Source organism: Silurus meridionalis, chromosome 2 (assembly GCF_014805685.1).
Source record: "Silurus meridionalis isolate SWU-2019-XX chromosome 2, ASM1480568v1, whole genome shotgun sequence".
NCBI classification, from domain to species: Eukaryota; Metazoa; Chordata; class Actinopteri; order Siluriformes; family Siluridae; genus Silurus; species Silurus meridionalis.
The window spans coordinates 27,659,882-27,679,140 of NC_060885.1; the positions used below are offsets into that span (position 1 = coordinate 27,659,882).

The window sequence follows — 19,259 nt, forward strand, 5'->3', positions numbered from 1 at the left end:
CATGTTTAATTTAGCACGTTTTTACGCTGGATGCCCTTCCTAACGCAACCCTCCCCAATTTATCCAGGCTTGGGACCGGCACTGAAAGTGGCTGGGGTTGGTTCCCTGACCGGGGATCGAACCCGGGCCGCAGCAGTGAGAACGCCGCATCCTAACCACTAGACCACCAGGAAACCTCACTTCTTTTATAGCTAATAATCCTAAAAAAACACACATCTAGAACACTCTTCACAAAGGAACAGCAGTTGTTTACTACAATCACCATCACATGATCTAATTATCTCATTACTCACATTTGCAACGAACACAAATCAAATGGTCGATGCTCTGCCCCAAAACATGACATTTTCAAGGTTTTATAAAGAAGATTCAGCAGAGATCAGTGCAATGTAAATGAAATATACAGGTGCAAAAAATCATCAAATCAAAAAACCTGCGATATATATGCTTTATAATAATTAGAATTAGGGGGAAAACATTAGAAATATATTAAAATAATATTCCTAAAAATAAATAATAATAAAAAATAGATATAAACAAAAACTTTTAAAACCACTTTGATAATATTTAGTGAGAAAAACAGCTAATTATATTAATATTTGGATACAAAAAATTAAACATGATCATTTTAATAAATTTATATCCAGAGGAACAAATATAGCAATATTGAAATAAAATAATTAGTATTTAACATAAAACATTAGAAATAATTTAACTTGTATATGCAGGGAAAAGAAAAATTGACAATTGTTTAAAATTATTTTATTGTTGTGGGGGGTTAACAGTAATATTTTACTAAAATACTGTTTTATACTTTTTTATTTTACAACAACCGAAATGCGTTCAAATGATTTATATTTGCGGACTGAAACAACAATTCTTAGAAATCGTTTTTATTGGTGGAAAAAGCAGCAATTTTTCAAAATTATATTTACAGAAATAAACATCAATTCCTTAAATAATTTATATTTGAGGGAAAAAGCAGCTATACTTAAACATAATATTTGTTGAAGGAATAGCAATAGTTGTAATCATTTATATTTCATAATATTTGAGGGAAAATAATTGTTTCGTGGGTCTCTTGATTTTACGACCTTTACATATGTTGTTAAATATGTCCGGAATTCGTTTTTTGAAATTCTGCTTCAGCAACACTCTAAAATCTAAGAGCCAATCAGGTTCCATCATGCTAATTTATGCAGTGCAACCCAAGGGAAGAGGCCTGTGGGTCTTGAAGCATTTGTCGCATTGCATATCTTGTCTAAAAGGTTAGTGACTATTTGCTTCACCACAAAGCATCATGGGAAATTCGCTCACAGATTTCTGTTGTATGTGAATTGGGCAGTACATGGAACAAACATCTGCGAACCAAACAAACCAAAACGGTTTTTGATGAAACACAAACTTTTATTTAAAAATAGTAATCAATCTGTTCCTATATTTTAGTATATCCTGCAGCTAGGACATAAAGTTAGAAAAACGCCAGTGCTGCAACATTAAAAACAAAAAATATATATTTATATATGTATATATATATATATATATATATATATATATATCTCTCTGCCATTACTAAAGTAACTAGTAACTAAAGATGAAATTCTTTCCACTTTTGTATTTGCTAGCCTAAAGCTACGCTAGCTTATCTATTAAAAGTTAGAAGTACAATAGCTTGGCATATTTGTATTCTTACTAATCTGTCAATAGTGTCATCATTAATTAGCTTCACTGTTGTAGCTACATCTTATAAACAAGGACCAACACACGAGGCCCTCGAAAAGCATCTAGTCGTTTGCAGCTTGGGCTCATGGTCTTGTGCAAAAGTTACAAATTGTGTTCAAAAACATCGGCCGTGTTAGGAACATGACACAGCACTATTCAGTCTCTTGGCCTTTTTCAGGATGTCACATTTTTTGCGATTGGGGCGTCTGCAGCGCTCATCGATGCTAGGGACGCATTCGTAGTGCCACACTTCCTCCATTTTGTCCGCCGGATACACCGCCTCAACGTAATGGCGAATGAGTCGGAGTCGCACAGGGTCCAGCTGTTTCTTGTTGCAGGCACCCGAGTGGTTGTACTGAAGCCTCAGGTTTTCATGCGTAAAGAGTTCAGGAAAGAGACGGACGAGGAGACGGGCGGCGAAATTCCCGACCGAGAGGCTCTGCTGAACAATTTCTCTCACTTCAGAGTCTGTGAGTAAATATAAAGAAGGCACTGGGAAGTCTGGAGAGGAAACCTTGAGATCTTCCAGAGGAATCTTGCAAAAGTCTTTGCTAGTTTTTTCGGGGGGCAACGAGGGCACTTCGAAGTCCTCTTTCGGACGATCCGAGGTAATTTGGCTAGCGGTTACGAAGTCTCCGAGATCGGGATCTTGATCCGAGGTGTAGAATTTCCGCTGCTGCTGGTAGGAGCGACGCTGGTCTGTGTCTCTACGCCTGCATCGTTCATCAAGTTTCCCTACAAACTCGAGGGTCCAAACCCGATCGTTTTTAGCTCTTGGGTAAAGCATTTGGACATAATGGCGGATGAGATTGATCCGGACGGGATCCAGCTGCTTTTTACCCAGCGAGCCGCTGCAGTTGTAGTGCTTGCGAGTGTTTTCTTGTGTGAACAGTTCAGGAAACATGAGGACCAAAAGACGGGAGGCAAAGTTTCCGATAGACAAGCTGCTATTGTAGATGCTCCTTAGCTGCTCTTTTGTGAGTAGGTACTCTTGTGGAACTTCAAAATCTGGATGAGGGATTTCCATTTTGTTGAAGTCAACAGGTTCAAGCAACAACCTTTTTGACCTACGATTGCTCTTATCATAGTCGGAAAAATCACTTATCCTTACAATTGAGACATCATCAGGGAGGGAAACGGGATTGTACATCTCCTCCAGGTGGTTTTCCTGATCACCACCATTGGCAGATATGTTCTCAAGAGCTTCCTCCATTCGCTGCACGCACAACTGCAGCCACGTGTCTTCTGGCATTTCTGGAAAATTTGCCTCCATGTATTTGCGGATCATCTCCAGTGTGTCCGAATTGACCATCAGCTCTCCGACAGTCCTGTGACCCTCGGGAAGTCTTCCTTCCTCAAACACTTCGGGAAATAGTCTGTTTAAGAGGAAGACAACGAACTCCTCAGCTGACGTGATGTCTTCAGGATTCTCTCCGCTTTCTTGGGAGTCGAACATGGGACCTGATTTCTCGTGGCTGAAGTGGCTACCGTTGACAGTGGGGTTCTCTCCGGAATCCAGCGACAGACTCTCATCCTGTCCGTCCTCATTGATGAAATGGCACTCGTTGTCTTTGTCCATGTCGAACCCGTTCCGTTTTCCACACACCTGCCCACTCTCCATATCCTTCTGAGCCCAGAAACGGTTAAAAAAGTCGTTGATCTGTGGCATGCACTCATTCTGCCAAGCGCTTCCACTCTTGACCAGCGGGTAGCAGGACTCCACGTAGTTGCGCACAAGTTGAATGTGCAAAGAATCCAGAGCGGGTTTACTGGCAACACCACAAGCTCGGCAATCATGCGCACATTCTTTAGCTGTGAATAGCTCTGGAAAGAGCTGGACTAGCAGCCTGCACCCAAGTTCACCCGCTGTGGAGGTTTGCTCCATCAACTGAGCCAATTCCTCTCTGGTCAACTGGTATTCTGGTGGAGGCTGAAATTCCATAGCTATCTCCAAAGGTTTGATCTGCTTCTTGATGCGTGTCACTTCGAGGGAAAGAAGATCCACCTTGCTGTGCAGCTGAGTCATGCTGGAGTTCAAACTATTGAGAATAAAGAACATCTTCTCAAAAAGTGGATAGAGATTTGATTCGGAAGAAACTGGAGACGTGGAGGATCTGGAAGACGACGCAGCGTCAAACCTTGCACTGATTAGACCGTCCAACTTTGGGAAAAGGATCCCATTACGGCTAACCCGGCCCCCAGCTTCGTGCTGATCCATGCTGGATGTGGCCTTTTTCTCTGCGATACGATGAGAAATGCCATATAAAGGCTTCCTGTAAGACGATATGGTTTTGTCCTGGGGGGATCTGGATGTTTCCTCTAAACCACCATCTTGGCAAAGTTCACCAACCTTTAAAAGGAAAAACGGACAAATTGCTGTGAGGTGCTTAGGGCAAGTTTAAATGGGTTTCAATGGTTGCTGTTTGAGAATTGAATCTGTTACCTTGGCCTTCTTACTGCCACTAGACTGGTTCTGAGCCGAGTAAAGGCAGTCGAAGCCGTGGGACGCAGACCTCTTAGCGATCCTCTGAGTGAAACTGTTCAAAGACTTGTCTTCTAAATTCTGTCTCGTCTCAGTGTCTGACGTGTCGTCTGTTTCCTTTTCAACCTTAATGTCTGACAGAAACAAAAAAAAGTGCATGTCAACACGGCTCCACAAGATTTCTCTCTTAGTATATAGATCTAAAGTGAATATGGATCAATAACAATCAAAGAGGATTTATGATAAATTTGTGGCACTTCAACCAAAGAGCATCTTAATTAGGACATCAACATAAAAGGTCGACTGATAGTGGATGTTACTGATACCGATAGCCAGGTTTATCGTACTTTCCGATAACCGATTAATCAACCGATAGCTTTTAAAATGGATACTGGATAAAAACCACTCCATGTAAAACTAGTACTGAACTTTATTACAAAAAAAAAAAAAAAAAAAAACTGAATTATGAAAATGTGCTAAAGGAAATAAATATTAATATATTAATTAATACAATTATATAATTAATAAATCCAATATAGGGCTCTCTGTGCAGTCTCACGTGTGTAAAAACAAACAGCACATGGCACCAGTGATTCACCTCTAGAGGCCGCTCTAATGACAGCGGACAAGAAGCCGGAAAAACTATCCGAATGTATTTTTGCAGATAGGTCCATTTGATTGTTCTGAACAATATCGGGAAATAAAATTCACAAAGTAACACGTTGTTCATGAGACATGGTTTCACAAATAACCCAAACAACATAAAAACCTCATTACCTTTATCCACCGCACGTCCTTCCGCTTTAGCTGCATACTCGGATGAGCTCATTTCCTGAAAAAAAAAAAACAAGTTTATTGTGTGTTATTTACATAAATGCACAAATGCGTTTCCTGTCTAAAGTATGTTGTAACAATTTATGGTGGTTTCAGGTATTTATAATACTGTACTGTTTAACGCTACCTGATCCGTATCAGACATTTTTATTTGCTAGTGATTCTCTTGATATACATACACTTTTTTGAAGTAGACGCATTTGCGCACATGCGCAGTACAAATAGTGTTTCTGCTATGGACCGTATAGCCACGGCAAAAAAAACAATCAACACCTTAAACCTGACCAATCTCAATCCAGCACTCGGCAGCACTACCAATGTTTTAAATCATAAACCATTGGCTGCCTTGCACATGCAAATCATTGATGAATTATTCATGAGCTCATTTGCATAATCAATCTGGTTCTTTAAAGTAAAGAAATGTTGGTTGTGGGGCGTGGCAGCTGCTTCTAACACACTTGATAGGGTACACTGGTACGCCGAAATACACTCCAGCAGCCGCCAATCAGAGCACAAGGAGGCGGGGACTGTCGGAATAGGGGTGGGAAAGCACACCTGAAAACACCACCCGTTCACTTCACCCGTAAACTCGATTAAAAATCCCACGAGCTTGTGCACAAACCGGAAACGTGGAAGTTCCACGTGTTCGAGATGTTTTGATTATATATTTTTTTAGTTACACGGACCGGAAGTCGACCTGCGCGTGTTTTTTTTTTTTGCGTGACGTGTGCGTTACATTGTTGCCAGATTGGGGGAAAAGCATCATACTGTATACACGTTTTTGTGAATGTTCGGTTATTTGATGAGATCGCTTAGATGAAACCGCGTCACGCGGGTTGGTGTGTGTAACAGTTTTGTATCCAGTTTAAAGATCAGTATTGGATTGGGGAGGAAATATCTAATCCAACCTCACGAGAGCGCGCGCGAGGCAGAAAGGAGGGGAGGGGGCAACACAAACAAACAACGAGCGAGTTTTTTCCCCTCCCCGTCACTTCATCAAAAAAAAGAGAGAAAGAAACCAAACTAACGGGATAGAACTCACCCCGGGTGGTGGATCTCGCGGTTCCTCACGCGGCCATTTGCGTGTCCGTGCGTCCGATCCACGCGTGACTCCTGCCTCTCCGTGGCTCCGTGTCCCGTGGTCTCGCGTGACGTGACGTGACGGCTTTGTCGGTGCTGTGTCATTTCCGCAGCCTGCACGCGCACTGTGGACTGTGGGAAAAAGTGGGCTATGGCTCGGTCCCAAATCGCCTCCCTGTCGGACGTTTAGTGCACTAAGTAGTGTGCAGTGCAGTGCACTAGATAGGGTGCAGAGTAGTCCACTAGCTGGGATGTTGTGTTGTGCACTATGTAGGGTTGTGAAATAGAGGCACTCGAAATGCGTGCCATTTTTTTTTTTTTTTTTTTTTTTTTAAATGTAGAGGTGAAAATCCACAGTGGGTGAATAAAATAAAAACAGTTATTTTAAACGCAACATGAAGCACTGTACAGTGTGAAGTTAAGCAAACAGGAAATAAATCAAATAAAATTGTATCATATAAAATTGCTTATCATCATAATAATAATCGATGTGGATAATAAATTATAATAAAATACATCTACTAATGATAAGAAAAGTGAGATAAAGATCTGTTTTTCTTTTAACTAATCATTTAACCAGAAAAAAATAGCCAGGACAGGATGAGTGTCTAATGTTCATTAGTTTAGCACAAAAACTATCAGACAGAGAGACAGGAAATTAGAGAGACAGGGAATTAGTCAGAGACAGGCAGTCAGTTAGAGAGACAGGGAGACAGGCAGAAAGACAGGGATAGAGACAGGGAGTCTGGCAAAGAGACTGGGAGTCTGTTAGAGAGACGGGAAGACAGGGTGTCAGTTAGAGAGACAGGGAGTCCGGCAGAGAGACTGGGAGTCTGTTAGAGAGACGGGGAGACAGGGGGTCAGTTAGAGAGACAGGGGGTCTGGCAGAGAGACAGAGAGTCAGTTAGAGAGACGGGGAGACAGGGGGTCAGTTAGAGAGGAAAATCAGTAGAGAGACAGGGAATCAGTTAGAGAGACAGGGAATCAGGCAGAGAGACATGAAGTCAGGCAGAAAGACAGGGAGTCAGGCAGAGAGATGGAATCAGTGAGACAGGGAATCAGTTAGAGAGAAAGGGGAGATAGCGAGACAGTCAGAGTTATTCAGTGTGAATGTTTTCTGCTCAGTGTACCAGACTGTTGCTCATTAATAGCACTTAATTATCATCATTAAATTCCCTTTGGCACTTAGAATTAAAAAAAATCATCATCTCTATCTCTCAGTCCACATTTAGCAACTCTGAAGCTCATCATCGACGTCTCACCTAATGAAGCCTGAGGTGTGTGCGTGTGTGTGTGTGTGTGTGTGAGATCAGTCATATAGTGAAGCTTAAAACTGCTAAAACATGGGCTCGATCTATCGAAGCATGGTGGTGGTTTCCTGCAAGTTTGTGCTACATTTCTGTACATGGCTGTAGATGTGGTCAGGATAAACGGCTTCCTCACTGCTGAGAAATACAAAATGAAGATACTTCTTTATCATGCAGGACCACCAGGGAGGCATCTAATCGGTCCCAAATTTATAGTACAGTAATAGAACAGTAATAGAGATAGTTTTGCCCTCACAGAGCCCTGGTCTCAACATCATTCTGTCTGGGATTATATGAAGAGGTGAAATGATTTGATGCAGAATACATCTGTGGTTTTTCTACAAGATGTTTGGAACAATCAATTTGCTGAGTTCCTTCAAAACTGTGTGCAAATGTACCTAGAAGAACTGATGATGTTCTGCAGGTAAGGGAAAACCACATCACTTTTGTTCATTTACTTTCCATTTTGTTTATTGATAAAAAAAACAATTATATATATATATATATATATATATATATATATATATATATATATATATATATATATATATATATATAAACCCACTATAGTCACCGAACTGTGGAAGAGACTGAAAGAAGAGTGGACCAAAATCACACCAGAGCAGTGTGAGAGACTAGTGCTGTCCTGTGGCCGCAGATGTGTGCATTATTGTCAAAATAGCTGGCAACAAAAGTAAATACATGCTAAGTGAACATCTCTAATGTATCAATATTTTGTGTGAGCACCATTGTTATGTAGCACTGCCTTAATTCTCCTTGGCATGGAATTCACCAGAGCTGCACAGGTTGTTGCAGGTAGTTGGTTTGAAAGAGGCAGATGTAGAGGACAGGGGGGTATGGAGACGGATGATCCGCTGTGGCGATGTAGAATGAAGATGTAGAAGAAGAATTTTATATATACAGTGAGGAAAATAAGTATTTGAACACCCTGCTATTTTGCAAGTTCTCCCACTTAGAAATCATGGAGGGGTCTGAAATTGTCATCGTAGGTGCATGTCCACTGTGAGAGACATAATCTAAAAAATCCAGAAATCACAATGTATGATTTTTTAACTATTTATTTGTATGATACAGCTGCAAATAAGTATTTGGACACTTGAGAAAGTCAATGTTAATATTTGGTATAGTAGCCTTTGTTTGCAATTACAGAGGTCAAATGTTTCCTGTATTTTTTCACCAGGTTTGCACGCACTGCAGGAGGGATTTTGGCTCACTCCTCCACATAGATCTTCTCTAGATCAGTCAGGTTTCTGGCCTGTTGCTGAGAAACACGGAGTTTGAGCTCCCTCCAAAGATTCTCTATTGGGTTTAGGTCTGGAGACTGGCTAGGTCATGGCAGAACCTTGATATGCTTCTTACAGAGCCACTCCTTGGTTATCCTGGCTGTGTGCTTCGGGTCATTGTCATGTTGGAAGACCCAGCCTCGACCCATCTTCAATGCTCTAACTGAGGGAAGGAGGTTGTTCCCCAAAATCTCGCAATACATGGCCCTGGTCATCCTCTCCTTAATACAGTGCAGTCGCCCTGTCCCATGTGCAGAAAAACACCCCCAAAGCATGATGCTACCACCCCCATGCTTCACAGTAGGGATGGTGTTCTTGGGATGGTACTCATCATTCTTCTTCCTCCAAACACATTTAGTGGAATTATGACCCAAAAGTTCTATTTTGGTCTCATCTGACCACATGACTTTCTCCCATGACTCCTCTGGATCATCCAAATGGTCACTGGCAAACTTAAGACGTGCCTGGACATGTGCTGGTTTAAGCAGGGGAACCTTCCGTGCCATGCATGATTTCAAACCATGACGTCTTAGTGTATTACCAACAGTAACCTTGGAAACGGTGGTCCCAGCTCTTTTCAGGTCATTGACCAGCTCCTCCCGTGTAGTTCTGGGCTGATTTCTCACCTTCCTTAGGATCATTGAGACCCCACGAGGTGAGATCTTGCATGGAGCCTCAGTCCGAGGGATATTGACAGTCATGTTTAGCTTCTTCCATTTTCTAATGATTGCTCCAACAGGAGGCTTGGCAATTTCCCCGTAGCCCTTTCCAGCCTTGTGGAGGTGTACAATTTTGTCTCTAGTGTCTTTGGACAGCTCTTTGGTCTTGGCCATGTTAGTAGTTGGATTCTTACTGATTGTATGGGGTGGACAGGTGTCTTTATGCAGTTAACGACCTCAAACAGGTGCATCTAATTTAGGATAATAAATGTAGTGGAGGTGGACATTTTAAAGGCAGACTAACAGGTCTTTGAGGGTCAGAATTCTAGCTGATAGACAGGTGTTCAAATACTTATTTGCAGCTGTATCATACAAATAAATAGTTTAAAATCATATATTGTGATTTCTGGATTTTTTTTTAGATTATGTCTCTCACAGTGGACATGCACCTACGATGACAATTTCAGACCCTCCATGATTTCTAAGTGGAAGAACTTGCAAAATAGCAGGGTGTTCAAATACTTATTTTCCTCACTGTATATATATATATATATATATATATATATATATATATATATATATATATATATATATGTGTATATATATATATATATATATATATATATATATATATATATATATATATATATATATATATATATATATATATATATATATATATACACACATATATATATATATATATATATATATATATATATATATATATATATATATATATATATATATATATACACATATATATATATATATATATATATATATATATATATATATATATATATATATATATATACACAGTGCCCTCCACAATTATTGGCACCCCTGTTTAAGATGTGGTCGTGGACTTCTAAAAATTCTCCTTTTTTAAAACAACATAGAACCCAAATGCAAAAAGAGAAAATCCAACCTTTCATTTAAGTACATAACTTTGGTGGTAAAAAATCATACATTTAGAAAAAAAAAAACTTGAAATCATGTGTTCCACAATTATTGGCACCCCTAACAATTCCTCTGAAAAATTTAATTGTTTTTTTTTATATATATTTTCTGTAGTTGCTAAGGTTGGTCAGGGTATCTAGGGACTTTTAATTAGTAATTCATGATTTCCTGTTTCCTGGGGTATAAATATGACGTGACACAGAGGCCTAATTCTCTTACCCATTTGTCAACATGGCAAAGACAAGAGAACACACCATTCAAGTAAGGCAGATGTGTGTCGACCTTCATAAGTCAGGCAATGGCTACAAGAAAATAGCCACCGCCTTAACTTGCCGGTATCTACAGTCAGAGGAATCATTAAGAAGTTTAAAACAACTGGAACAGTGACAAACAAGGCTGGAAGAGGTCCCAAGTTTATCTTGCCACAACGCACAGTGAGGAGGATGGTAAGAGAAGTAAAAAAATTTCCCAAGCTCACCGTCACAGAATTGCATCAAAGAGTGGCATCTTGGGGTCACAGAGTCTCCAAAACAACCATCAGACGCTCTCTACATGCCAACAAGCTGTTTGGGAGGCATGCAAGGAAAAAGCCTTTTCTCACTAACACTCACAAACGTAAACGCCTGGAGTTTGCTAAGCGGTACTGGGACTTCAACTGGGATCGTGTGCTTTGGTCAGATGAGACTAAGATTGAGCTTTTTGGCAACAAACACTCTAAGTGGGTCTGGCGTAAAACAAAAGATGAGTATGCCGAAAAGCACCTCATGCCCACCGTGAAGTATGGTGGAGGATCTGTGATGCTGTGGGCCTGTTTCTCTTCCAAAGGCCCTGGGAACCTTGTTAGGGTGCATGGCATTATGAACGCTTTGAAGTACCAGGATATTTTAAATAAAAACCTGATGGCCTCTGCCAGAAAGCTGAAGATGGGTCGTCATTGGGTCTTTCAGCAGGATAATGATCCAAAACATGTGGCAAAATCTACACAAAAGTGGTTCAGCAGTCACAAACTCAAGGTCCTCCCATGGCCATCTCAGTCCCCAGACCTCAACCCAATCGAAAACCTGTGGGCGAGCTAAAGAGAAGAGTGCATAAGAGAGGACCCAGGACACTGGATGATCTAGAAAGATTGTGCAAAGAAGAATGGTCAAAATCCTCTCTCTGTGTTCTCCAATCTTGTGAAATGTTATAGGAGGAGATTAAGTGCTGTCTTGTTGGCAAAAGGAGGTTGTACAAAGTATTAACATCAGGGTGCCAATAATTGTGGCACACATGATTTCAAGTTTTTTTTTTCCTAAATGTGTGTTTTTTTTACCACCAAAGTAATGTACTTAAATAAAAGGTTGGATTTTTCTCTTTTTTTGCATTTGGGTTCTATGTTGTTTTAAAAAAGGAGAATTTTAGAAGTCCACGACCACATCTTAAACAGGGTGCCAATAATCGTGGAGGGCACTGTATATATATATATATATATATATATATATATATATATATATATATATATATATATATATATATATATATATATTACATACTGTATATTACATCTTTCATTTTTTATAATATTTTCAATTGTGTGTGTGCTGCAATGACACACAGTTTAGCCAAGGTGGTGCTGCTGCCCCATAAGTCCCTACACACACATGCGTGCACACACACACACACACACACACACACAGCTTTGTTATCAGCCTGCTTAAGAGTCGCCGAATTTCCAAACCGCAAAAATCTTCATCTCTATAAGCAAAAACAGAGACGCGCTCACATTACACAGAGCTGTGATACTGACTGCTGTCTCTCTCTCTCACACACACACACACACACACACTTTACTCTGTAAGAAAGAGACTTTAAAGTTAACTAAAGACTAAAGTTAACACTGAAACTAAACATTTCAGTTACATTATTGACACATGACACAGCGATCATGTAAAAATCCTTGTCTTTGATTGGCTGGCTGTGAGAAAAAAGAAAAGAAGCAAGAGGATAAATAAGGGATGGAAAGCAAGAAAGTGAGATGTCAAAAGAAAAGAAAATGAAGGAAAGCGAGAAAAACAAAAAAAAGAGTGATCGTATGAAAGAAAAAATGAAGGAAAAGAAAGTGATTAAGGAATGAGAGGGGACCTGAGAGAGAGCGAGAGAGAGAGAGCAACAAAGTGAGAGAAAGTGTGTGTATACGTGTGACCCGTCCTGCTTCACACCCTGAGCGTCCCGGTGCGGTCGCCGCGGAAACCGCAGGCCACCCAGCCTGGCGCCGAGCAGATCGATACCACAGTACTTCCTGCCCATCTGCACATGCACACACACATACACACACACACCTCTCATTAATTATTAGTGTCAGTGGCACACACACACACACATACACACACACACACACACACACACACACACAGGTAGCTATGCATACACACACAAAGGAACTCCTAGTCACAACACACTCATATTCTCCACACACACACACACACACACAGATTACAGGTGTATGATGCTGTTCAGTAACCTAGAACCGGAATACGATTTATGGGTGGGGTCACTTTTTATTGCCATGTAACCAAGGCAACACATGATCAGTTTGTGATGAGAGTTTTGTCACATGAAAGCTGTTGCCATGGTGACGCCTCAGTGCTTTTTGAAGTAAAGCATAAAAAAAAAATCCTCGTAAAATCGTCTGGTGTTTTTTTTTTTACAGAGTCCCGTTGTTCCTCTAAGCCGTCGATGAAGTCCACAGAAGGAGAAAAAGTTCAAACGTGTCAGACGTTCAGACCGGCTGACGTGACGAGGTGTTGAGGCTGGAGCTCGGACTATGGACCTGATGCGATCGGGTCAAAACCTGGTGACGGCTCGGGCGATGTTCTCGAGAGCTGAACGAGCCTCGGACGGAGGGAAACGCCGGATGGCCTCCAGCGCTGTGTTTCCGTGCTGAGTGCAAAGATCAACAGCCTGCTTCACTCCCCCACCAGATCTGATCCCAGTCCACAACTGGAGAGAGCACAGAGACACAATGTTAACACACACACACACACACACCTAGTCTGGGCCGACTTTACATTTGTCTGGACTGACTGTTTCATCTGTCCGGTATATCTATGTCTTTAACTGTCTCCCTGTTCTTATTGTCAGGTCTTAACAGACAGATTTTTGTTTTGTCTGGCTGGTCTTGTCTGGCTGTTCTCAAATGTATCTATGTTGTCTGTCTCTTTTTCACAATTTTTCGTGGTCTGGCTTTTTCTGTCTGGTGTGGCCGCTCTGAGTCTCGTCTAGCCTTACCTCTCTGTTTAGTGTGGCATGTCTCAGTCTTGTCTGGTCTTATTTGTCTGTCTGGTGTGGCCTGTCTCAGTCCTGTCTGGTCTTATTTGTCTGTCTGGTGTGGCCTGTCTCAGTCCTGTCTGATCTTATTTGTCTGTCTCAGTCTTACTGTACCTCTTTGTCTGGTGTGGTCAGGCTTCATCTGGACCATCAGATCTAGTCTAGGCTTGTCTTGTTTTCTTTCTGAGTATGTCAGGTCTGTCTATTTATTTTCTTTTGTTTGCCTGCTCCCTGTGTATGCTGTGTATCTGTCTGTCCTGATCTGTCTATCTATCCTTGCTGTCAGGTGCTCTCTCTCTCTCTCTCTCTCTCTCTCTCTCTCGCTCACTTAATTTGTGCTCTGGGCTTGCTGAAGGCATTTTAGAAATGTAATTTGCTGAAGAGTACTTATTTTGCTTGGGGTTAAAAATGGCAGAGAGAGAGAGAGAGAGAGAGAGAGAGAGAGAGAAAGAAAAGAGAGATCAATTTTGGTCCATCTCTCACCCTATGTCTAACTTTCTCTCTCATTCTGTCTCAATATTTTTGGTGAACTCTTTCCCACCTCCAAGTGTGTGTAGAAGTTTACCTGTGTGTGTGATAGCAAGGATAGAGAGAACAAGGTGAAGTGGGATGTGCAAGGTTTAGTGTGTGTGTGTTGAAGGAGACCCTCTCATGATGTCGCTGTCACAACGTCTTTCTGTCTCCTCTACAAATAAACTGGCCAATTGATCCTCCTGTATCTCATTTCCATGGCGACCTGAGCTCTCTGTAACTCTCTCATCCCACCTTCTGCCTCTCTCTCTCTCTCTCTCTCTCTCTCTCTCTTCTTTCTCCCTCTGACTTTGGAAAACAAATTTCTAAACTATCAGTTACAGAGAGCAGAGACCACGGATACACACACACACACACACACACACACACACACACACACACACACACACACACACACACAAAATCTCTCTTCGCCTAAACGTTTAATAATTTTAGACATTTGAACCGGAGTTGTTCATCGGATTAACTGTATGATTACATCAATATTAATGGATAATTATGAATAATTAACGATGCAATTAATAAATGCAGAATGAATTACAGATGCAGTAAATACCACATGAATGGAGTTTCCATAACAATTGAACCGATAAACAGCAGTTCTCAGATCAATGGATTCAAACATTCAGATCCTTAATATTTGATCATTTTACAGTAAGGTGCAGAAGTTTGTATCCCCTTTTGTTGTGTTTGAATGCATCATTTTCCATTCCCAAAAACCTCAACACAGAATTAAATCATCCAAATTTAATAAAAGAGTTCTTCAAGAAATCCTGTTGCTCATGAAGTCCACACAGACGATGACATCATTCATCATTGCTGACGTTGCCATAAATATTAAGGTTTTATCTGTTTTTTTTTTCTTTTCCCTTCATCCTTATCTATTTTTGGTCTGATATACAGATTTAATTTACATAATATAGCATACTGACGGTGTATTTTATCTGAACGAACGCTGTTACAGACTATGCAAAAGGAAGCGAGTGTGATGGTATCAGAGGAATTTTGGCAGATCTTCCAGGATGTTTATAAAAGCTCATTTTTCTTTATACAATTGTACAATAAAATCTTCTTTTAAAAAAAAATACTGACTGTATAGTTATATATTTGTCTATGTTTAGTTTCATGATTGTAAAAAAGACCTTCGAAATAAAATGCAAAAGATTTCTTTATTTCATTCCCTTCTGAGGGGGTGTAAACTTTTGCTCTGGGTTGAGTAAAACCTGAGACACTCACCTTTGAGAAATCGGTCTGTGTCGTGGAGTTCTGGGCCTGTAGAGAGCGACAGAGACAGAGAGACATGACTCCATGACTATTTGTGCTTTTGCTGATAAACGCTAAACTCTTCTAGAAAACACAAGATACAGCTTCGGCTCTGACTGACACTGGAGGCTCCTTCCGTAAACGTTACACAAACATTTATAATACATTATTAGTTATTATTACTTAACAGCTCCTGACCAATCAGAACGCAGGATTACGCAGTGCTGTGATACCTGATGCATCTGATGCGTCCAGATCTCGTGGCCGACGATCAGCCGGTGGAAAACCACAGGAGCCGAATCCAGAGAGAACACGGCCGGGCCCGAACCGCTCTTCATGAAAGGCTGCAAGTCCGAATTCAGCTATGGAACACACACACACACACACACACACACACACACACACACACACACAAAAAACTAAGAAATCACACAAGTTATGTTAAATCTTTTATGCACCCATCTACCCATCCATCAACCTGTCTGTTCATCTGTCCATCCACATATATATCCAGCCATCCATCCATTCATCTTTTCTTCCATTCATCCATTTGTCACCTCATCCATCCATCCATGCATCCATCCACTTATTCCTCAGTCTATCCTTATCCATCCACCTATTTATCCATCCATCTATGTACCTATTTATCCATCCATTAAGTCCTCAGTCTATCCATCTAATAATTTATCCATTCATCCAGCCATCCATTTTTCCATCCATCCATCCACCCATTTATTTATACATTGATCATTCTATCCGTTTATTAATTTATCCATCTATCTACATATCCTTTCCTTCATTCATACATTAATCACCATCTACATACATCCACCCATCCCTCTATTTATCCATCTAGCTATCATCCATCCATTTATCTACCCATCTCTCCAGCTAATTACTCATCCATCCATAGTTTTAAGACACACTCCATTTATGTAAAATTCCTACATCAAAGCGCATGTGACACATCAAATCCCAGTTGGGAGAGTTGATTTCTGGGTAATATATTAGCGTCACATGCTCATACACCACTGAAAAATGCGGAAACACAAAACTACAGCAACACGTGACATACCACAACACACTGGGGAGAGTTTTCTGGGTGAAATCATGTGATGTCGTCAACCCCAGTGCACCGCTCGGTTACATTTTCCTCAGGACAAGTTAGAGTTTGATTTCTTTTATCTTTCTATAGCATCACTTTTTAATCTCCTTTGTTCATGTCTTGATTTCTGTCCTGTCCTTTCAAAGTTTACTCCTATGTGAATACAGAGATTTATTACTACAAACTGACAGCAAATAATAAAACAATTTCCTTTCTGAATTTAGTTTATTTGTTCTTACAGCTCGAACATGATCATCAACTGATTTTACTTATTAAATAAAGTTTGTTCCGTCGTTCTTATTGTTTTATTTAACCTGGGAAGCAGAACACACGCTTGCTGCCACTGCGTCCTCACCTTGTGTGCGAAAGCGAGGTGTTTTCCGTACTCGTAAGCAAGAGTCTGAGCCTCTGTGTTGTGTCTCGCCAACTCCATTGCCGCCTGACAGCTCTTGGCCAGCAATGCACCATGGGAAAGGAACACCTGGTCCTTCCATGACGCCACAGAAAGCTTTCCCTGCTAACAAAAAAAAAAAAATACTTTTTATATATATAAAAAACTGAAGAATTAATAAAGTTGAATGTGATTTTATTTTTTGTTATTGTTTTTATCACATAATTCAGAACAAAAAATCACAATTATTATAATAACTTTTTTTTTCCTTTAAAATACTTAAATTTGACTCAAATTTGATCAACAGATGATTATAATTCCAATCAATGATATAACTAAATATTTCAGCATAACGATATTTATAAGTCCGGGATGTCTTGTGGATCTGATTATATTTCGATTTTTTTGTGTTATGAGATTACGTTTTAAATACTAGTCATGATTTATTTCTATTTAGAACTGAATATGGGCTTTATATAATAATGTGCTTTATATGTTTATCCTCTCACTGATCTACAGCTTCAAAGGCACTCCAAAAAAACCCCAAACTAAATTTCCTCAGAAAGATAAAGAAACCTGAGAGAAGTCCTCATTCCTCAGCCACTGAGAGAGAGACAGAGTGAAACAACGAGAGAAAAAGAGAGAGAGAGAACGATAGAGAGAGAGTGTTCTGGGTCGAGTCATCTGCTTTTAATACCTGTTCCACCCTCGGCTGCTGAAACATGGGGATTGAACACTAAACACTGCAGGAGGAGTGTGTGTGTAACCTGAGCCGGATTTGAGGAGGAAAGAGATTCGTGCTCCTGCTCGGAATCTTCTCGGCTAAAAGGGGTGAAAAGAAACACGACCCCTCCATCTCTCTCACTCTCTCTCTCTCGCTCTCTCACTCATTCCATCTCAATCCATCTCAAGCACTTCATACACAGAAACTTCTATCAGCTATCCAATAATAATATTAATAATAAAAAAAATAATTATTCTCACAAGTACTCACTAAAAAATAAACCCTAGTCTGACTATTATTATTATTATATTTATTATACTATATTACTTGTGTTATAATACAGAAATAATGATTAGAATACTGTTACACTATAAATATTGGTCGTGGTAACACTCTGTACTTAATTTAACTTTATAATATTAAATATATAATATAATATATAATATTAAATTGTGAATTCTTTACATTTCTAATTTAAGACATATTTTGAATTTGTTTACAGTCGCATTTACATTCCACTGTTAAATATCATAAAATATTACATTCATTATTATTATTATTATTATTATTATTATTATTATTATTATTAGTGCAATAGCTACTTGTTGCAAACATAATAATAATAATAATAATAATAATAATAATAATAATAATAATAAGAAGAAAATAACAATAATAATAATAGGGTTTATTTTCACTATATACGTTTTTTTACCATATACAAATGTGAAAGAATAGGAGGAAAGCTATATTATTTTGATGCCCCCAATAGGGGCGCCAAAGCGGATCAAATATTTAACAGCTCCAGATGTTTAAAAATAGCACTTTTTAAAACATAAATGATCTAAATAAACTTATTATAAATTACTTTTAAAATATTTATTATTATTATTATTTTTTTTTTTACAAAATTCAATCTCTCGAGTGTCCATTTCTTTGTCTTACCTCAGTAGAGTTGGAGTTTTCATAATAGACACCCTGCACCAAGTCTCCAATTGCACTGGAGATCAGCTCCACCACCTACAACACAAAACCCACCGCTGAAAACACTAGAAACACTCAACAGCACGCAAACAAGTTCCAAGAATTATTCCTGCTCATCTGAGTAGTTTCTAATCAGACTAGGGATATACAGTGAGGGAAACACTGAAAGAGTGAGTCCAAATAATTGAGGGATTCTCTGTTTCCACATTTTGTTATGTTACAGCCTTATTCCAAAATTGATTAAATTATTTTCCTCATAATTCTACAAACAATACCCCATAATGACAACATGAACAAGTTTGTTTGAAATCTTTACAAATGTATTAAAAAATCTAAATCACATGTACATAAGTATTCACTGCCTTGGCGCAGTACTTTGTTGAAGCACCATTGGCACCATTTAAAGCCTCGTCTTTTTGAGTATGATGCTACAAGCTTGCCACACCTATTTTTGTTTCTCACATTCTTCTTTACAGAACCTCTTAAGCTGGAACAGGTTTTTAATGATGTCTCTGTACATTGCTGCATTCATCTTTGCCTCGATCCTGACTAGTCTCCCAGTTCCTGCCGCTAAAAAGCATCCCCACAGCATGATGCTGCCACC

At 39.6% G+C, this 19,259-nt stretch overlaps 2 protein-coding genes across 3 annotated transcripts in view; both read right to left on the reverse strand.

Annotated features, from left to right (window-relative positions):
- Positions 1 to 1,819: 1,819 nt before the first annotated feature.
- On the reverse strand, positions 1,820 to 6,463 carry bend3 (BEN domain containing 3). Its single transcript, XM_046866005.1, has 4 exons — positions 6,081 to 6,463; positions 4,982 to 5,036; positions 4,166 to 4,338; positions 1,820 to 4,072 (listed from the first exon to the last, which is right to left on the reverse strand). The coding sequence occupies exons 2-4, from the start codon at positions 5,031 to 5,033 to the stop codon at positions 1,856 to 1,858; spliced, it is 2,442 nt and encodes an 813-aa protein (XP_046721961.1). The 5' UTR covers positions 5,034 to 5,036; positions 6,081 to 6,463; the 3' UTR covers positions 1,820 to 1,855.
- Positions 6,464 to 12,868: 6,405 nt separating this feature from the next.
- The window catches only part of pdss2 (prenyl (decaprenyl) diphosphate synthase, subunit 2), a 30,345-nt gene continuing 23,954 nt past the window's right edge, over positions 12,869 to 19,259 (reverse strand). The window contains exons 5-9 of one of the 2 annotated variants that reach the window (XM_046865511.1): positions 18,617 to 18,691; positions 16,912 to 17,070; positions 15,685 to 15,813; positions 15,425 to 15,460; positions 12,869 to 13,330 (exon numbers count right to left, since the gene is read on the reverse strand). In XM_046865511.1, the coding sequence (XP_046721467.1) occupies positions 13,175 to 13,330; positions 15,425 to 15,460; positions 15,685 to 15,813; positions 16,912 to 17,070; positions 18,617 to 18,691 (555 nt within the window). In that variant the 3' untranslated portion in view covers positions 12,869 to 13,174. Of the gene's footprint in view, positions 13,331 to 15,424; positions 15,461 to 15,684; positions 15,814 to 16,911; positions 17,074 to 18,616; positions 18,692 to 19,259 lie in introns of both variants that reach the window. The other variant, XM_046865517.1, reaches the window with a different exon arrangement.

Excerpts from the sequence above, each read along its gene's own strand:
- bend3 (XM_046866005.1), bottom strand. The coding sequence starts at position 5,033 with ATGAGCTCATCCGAGTATGCAGCTAAAGCGGAAGGACGTGCGGTGGAT. Across the intron at positions 4,339-4,981 it reads AGGACGTGCGGTGGATAAAG|ACATTAAGGTTGAAAAGGAA; the intron begins GTAATGAGGTTT and ends TGTTTCTGTCAG. Across the intron at positions 4,073-4,165 it reads GTGGCAGTAAGAAGGCCAAG|GTTGGTGAACTTTGCCAAGA; the intron begins GTAACAGATTCA and ends TTCCTTTTAAAG.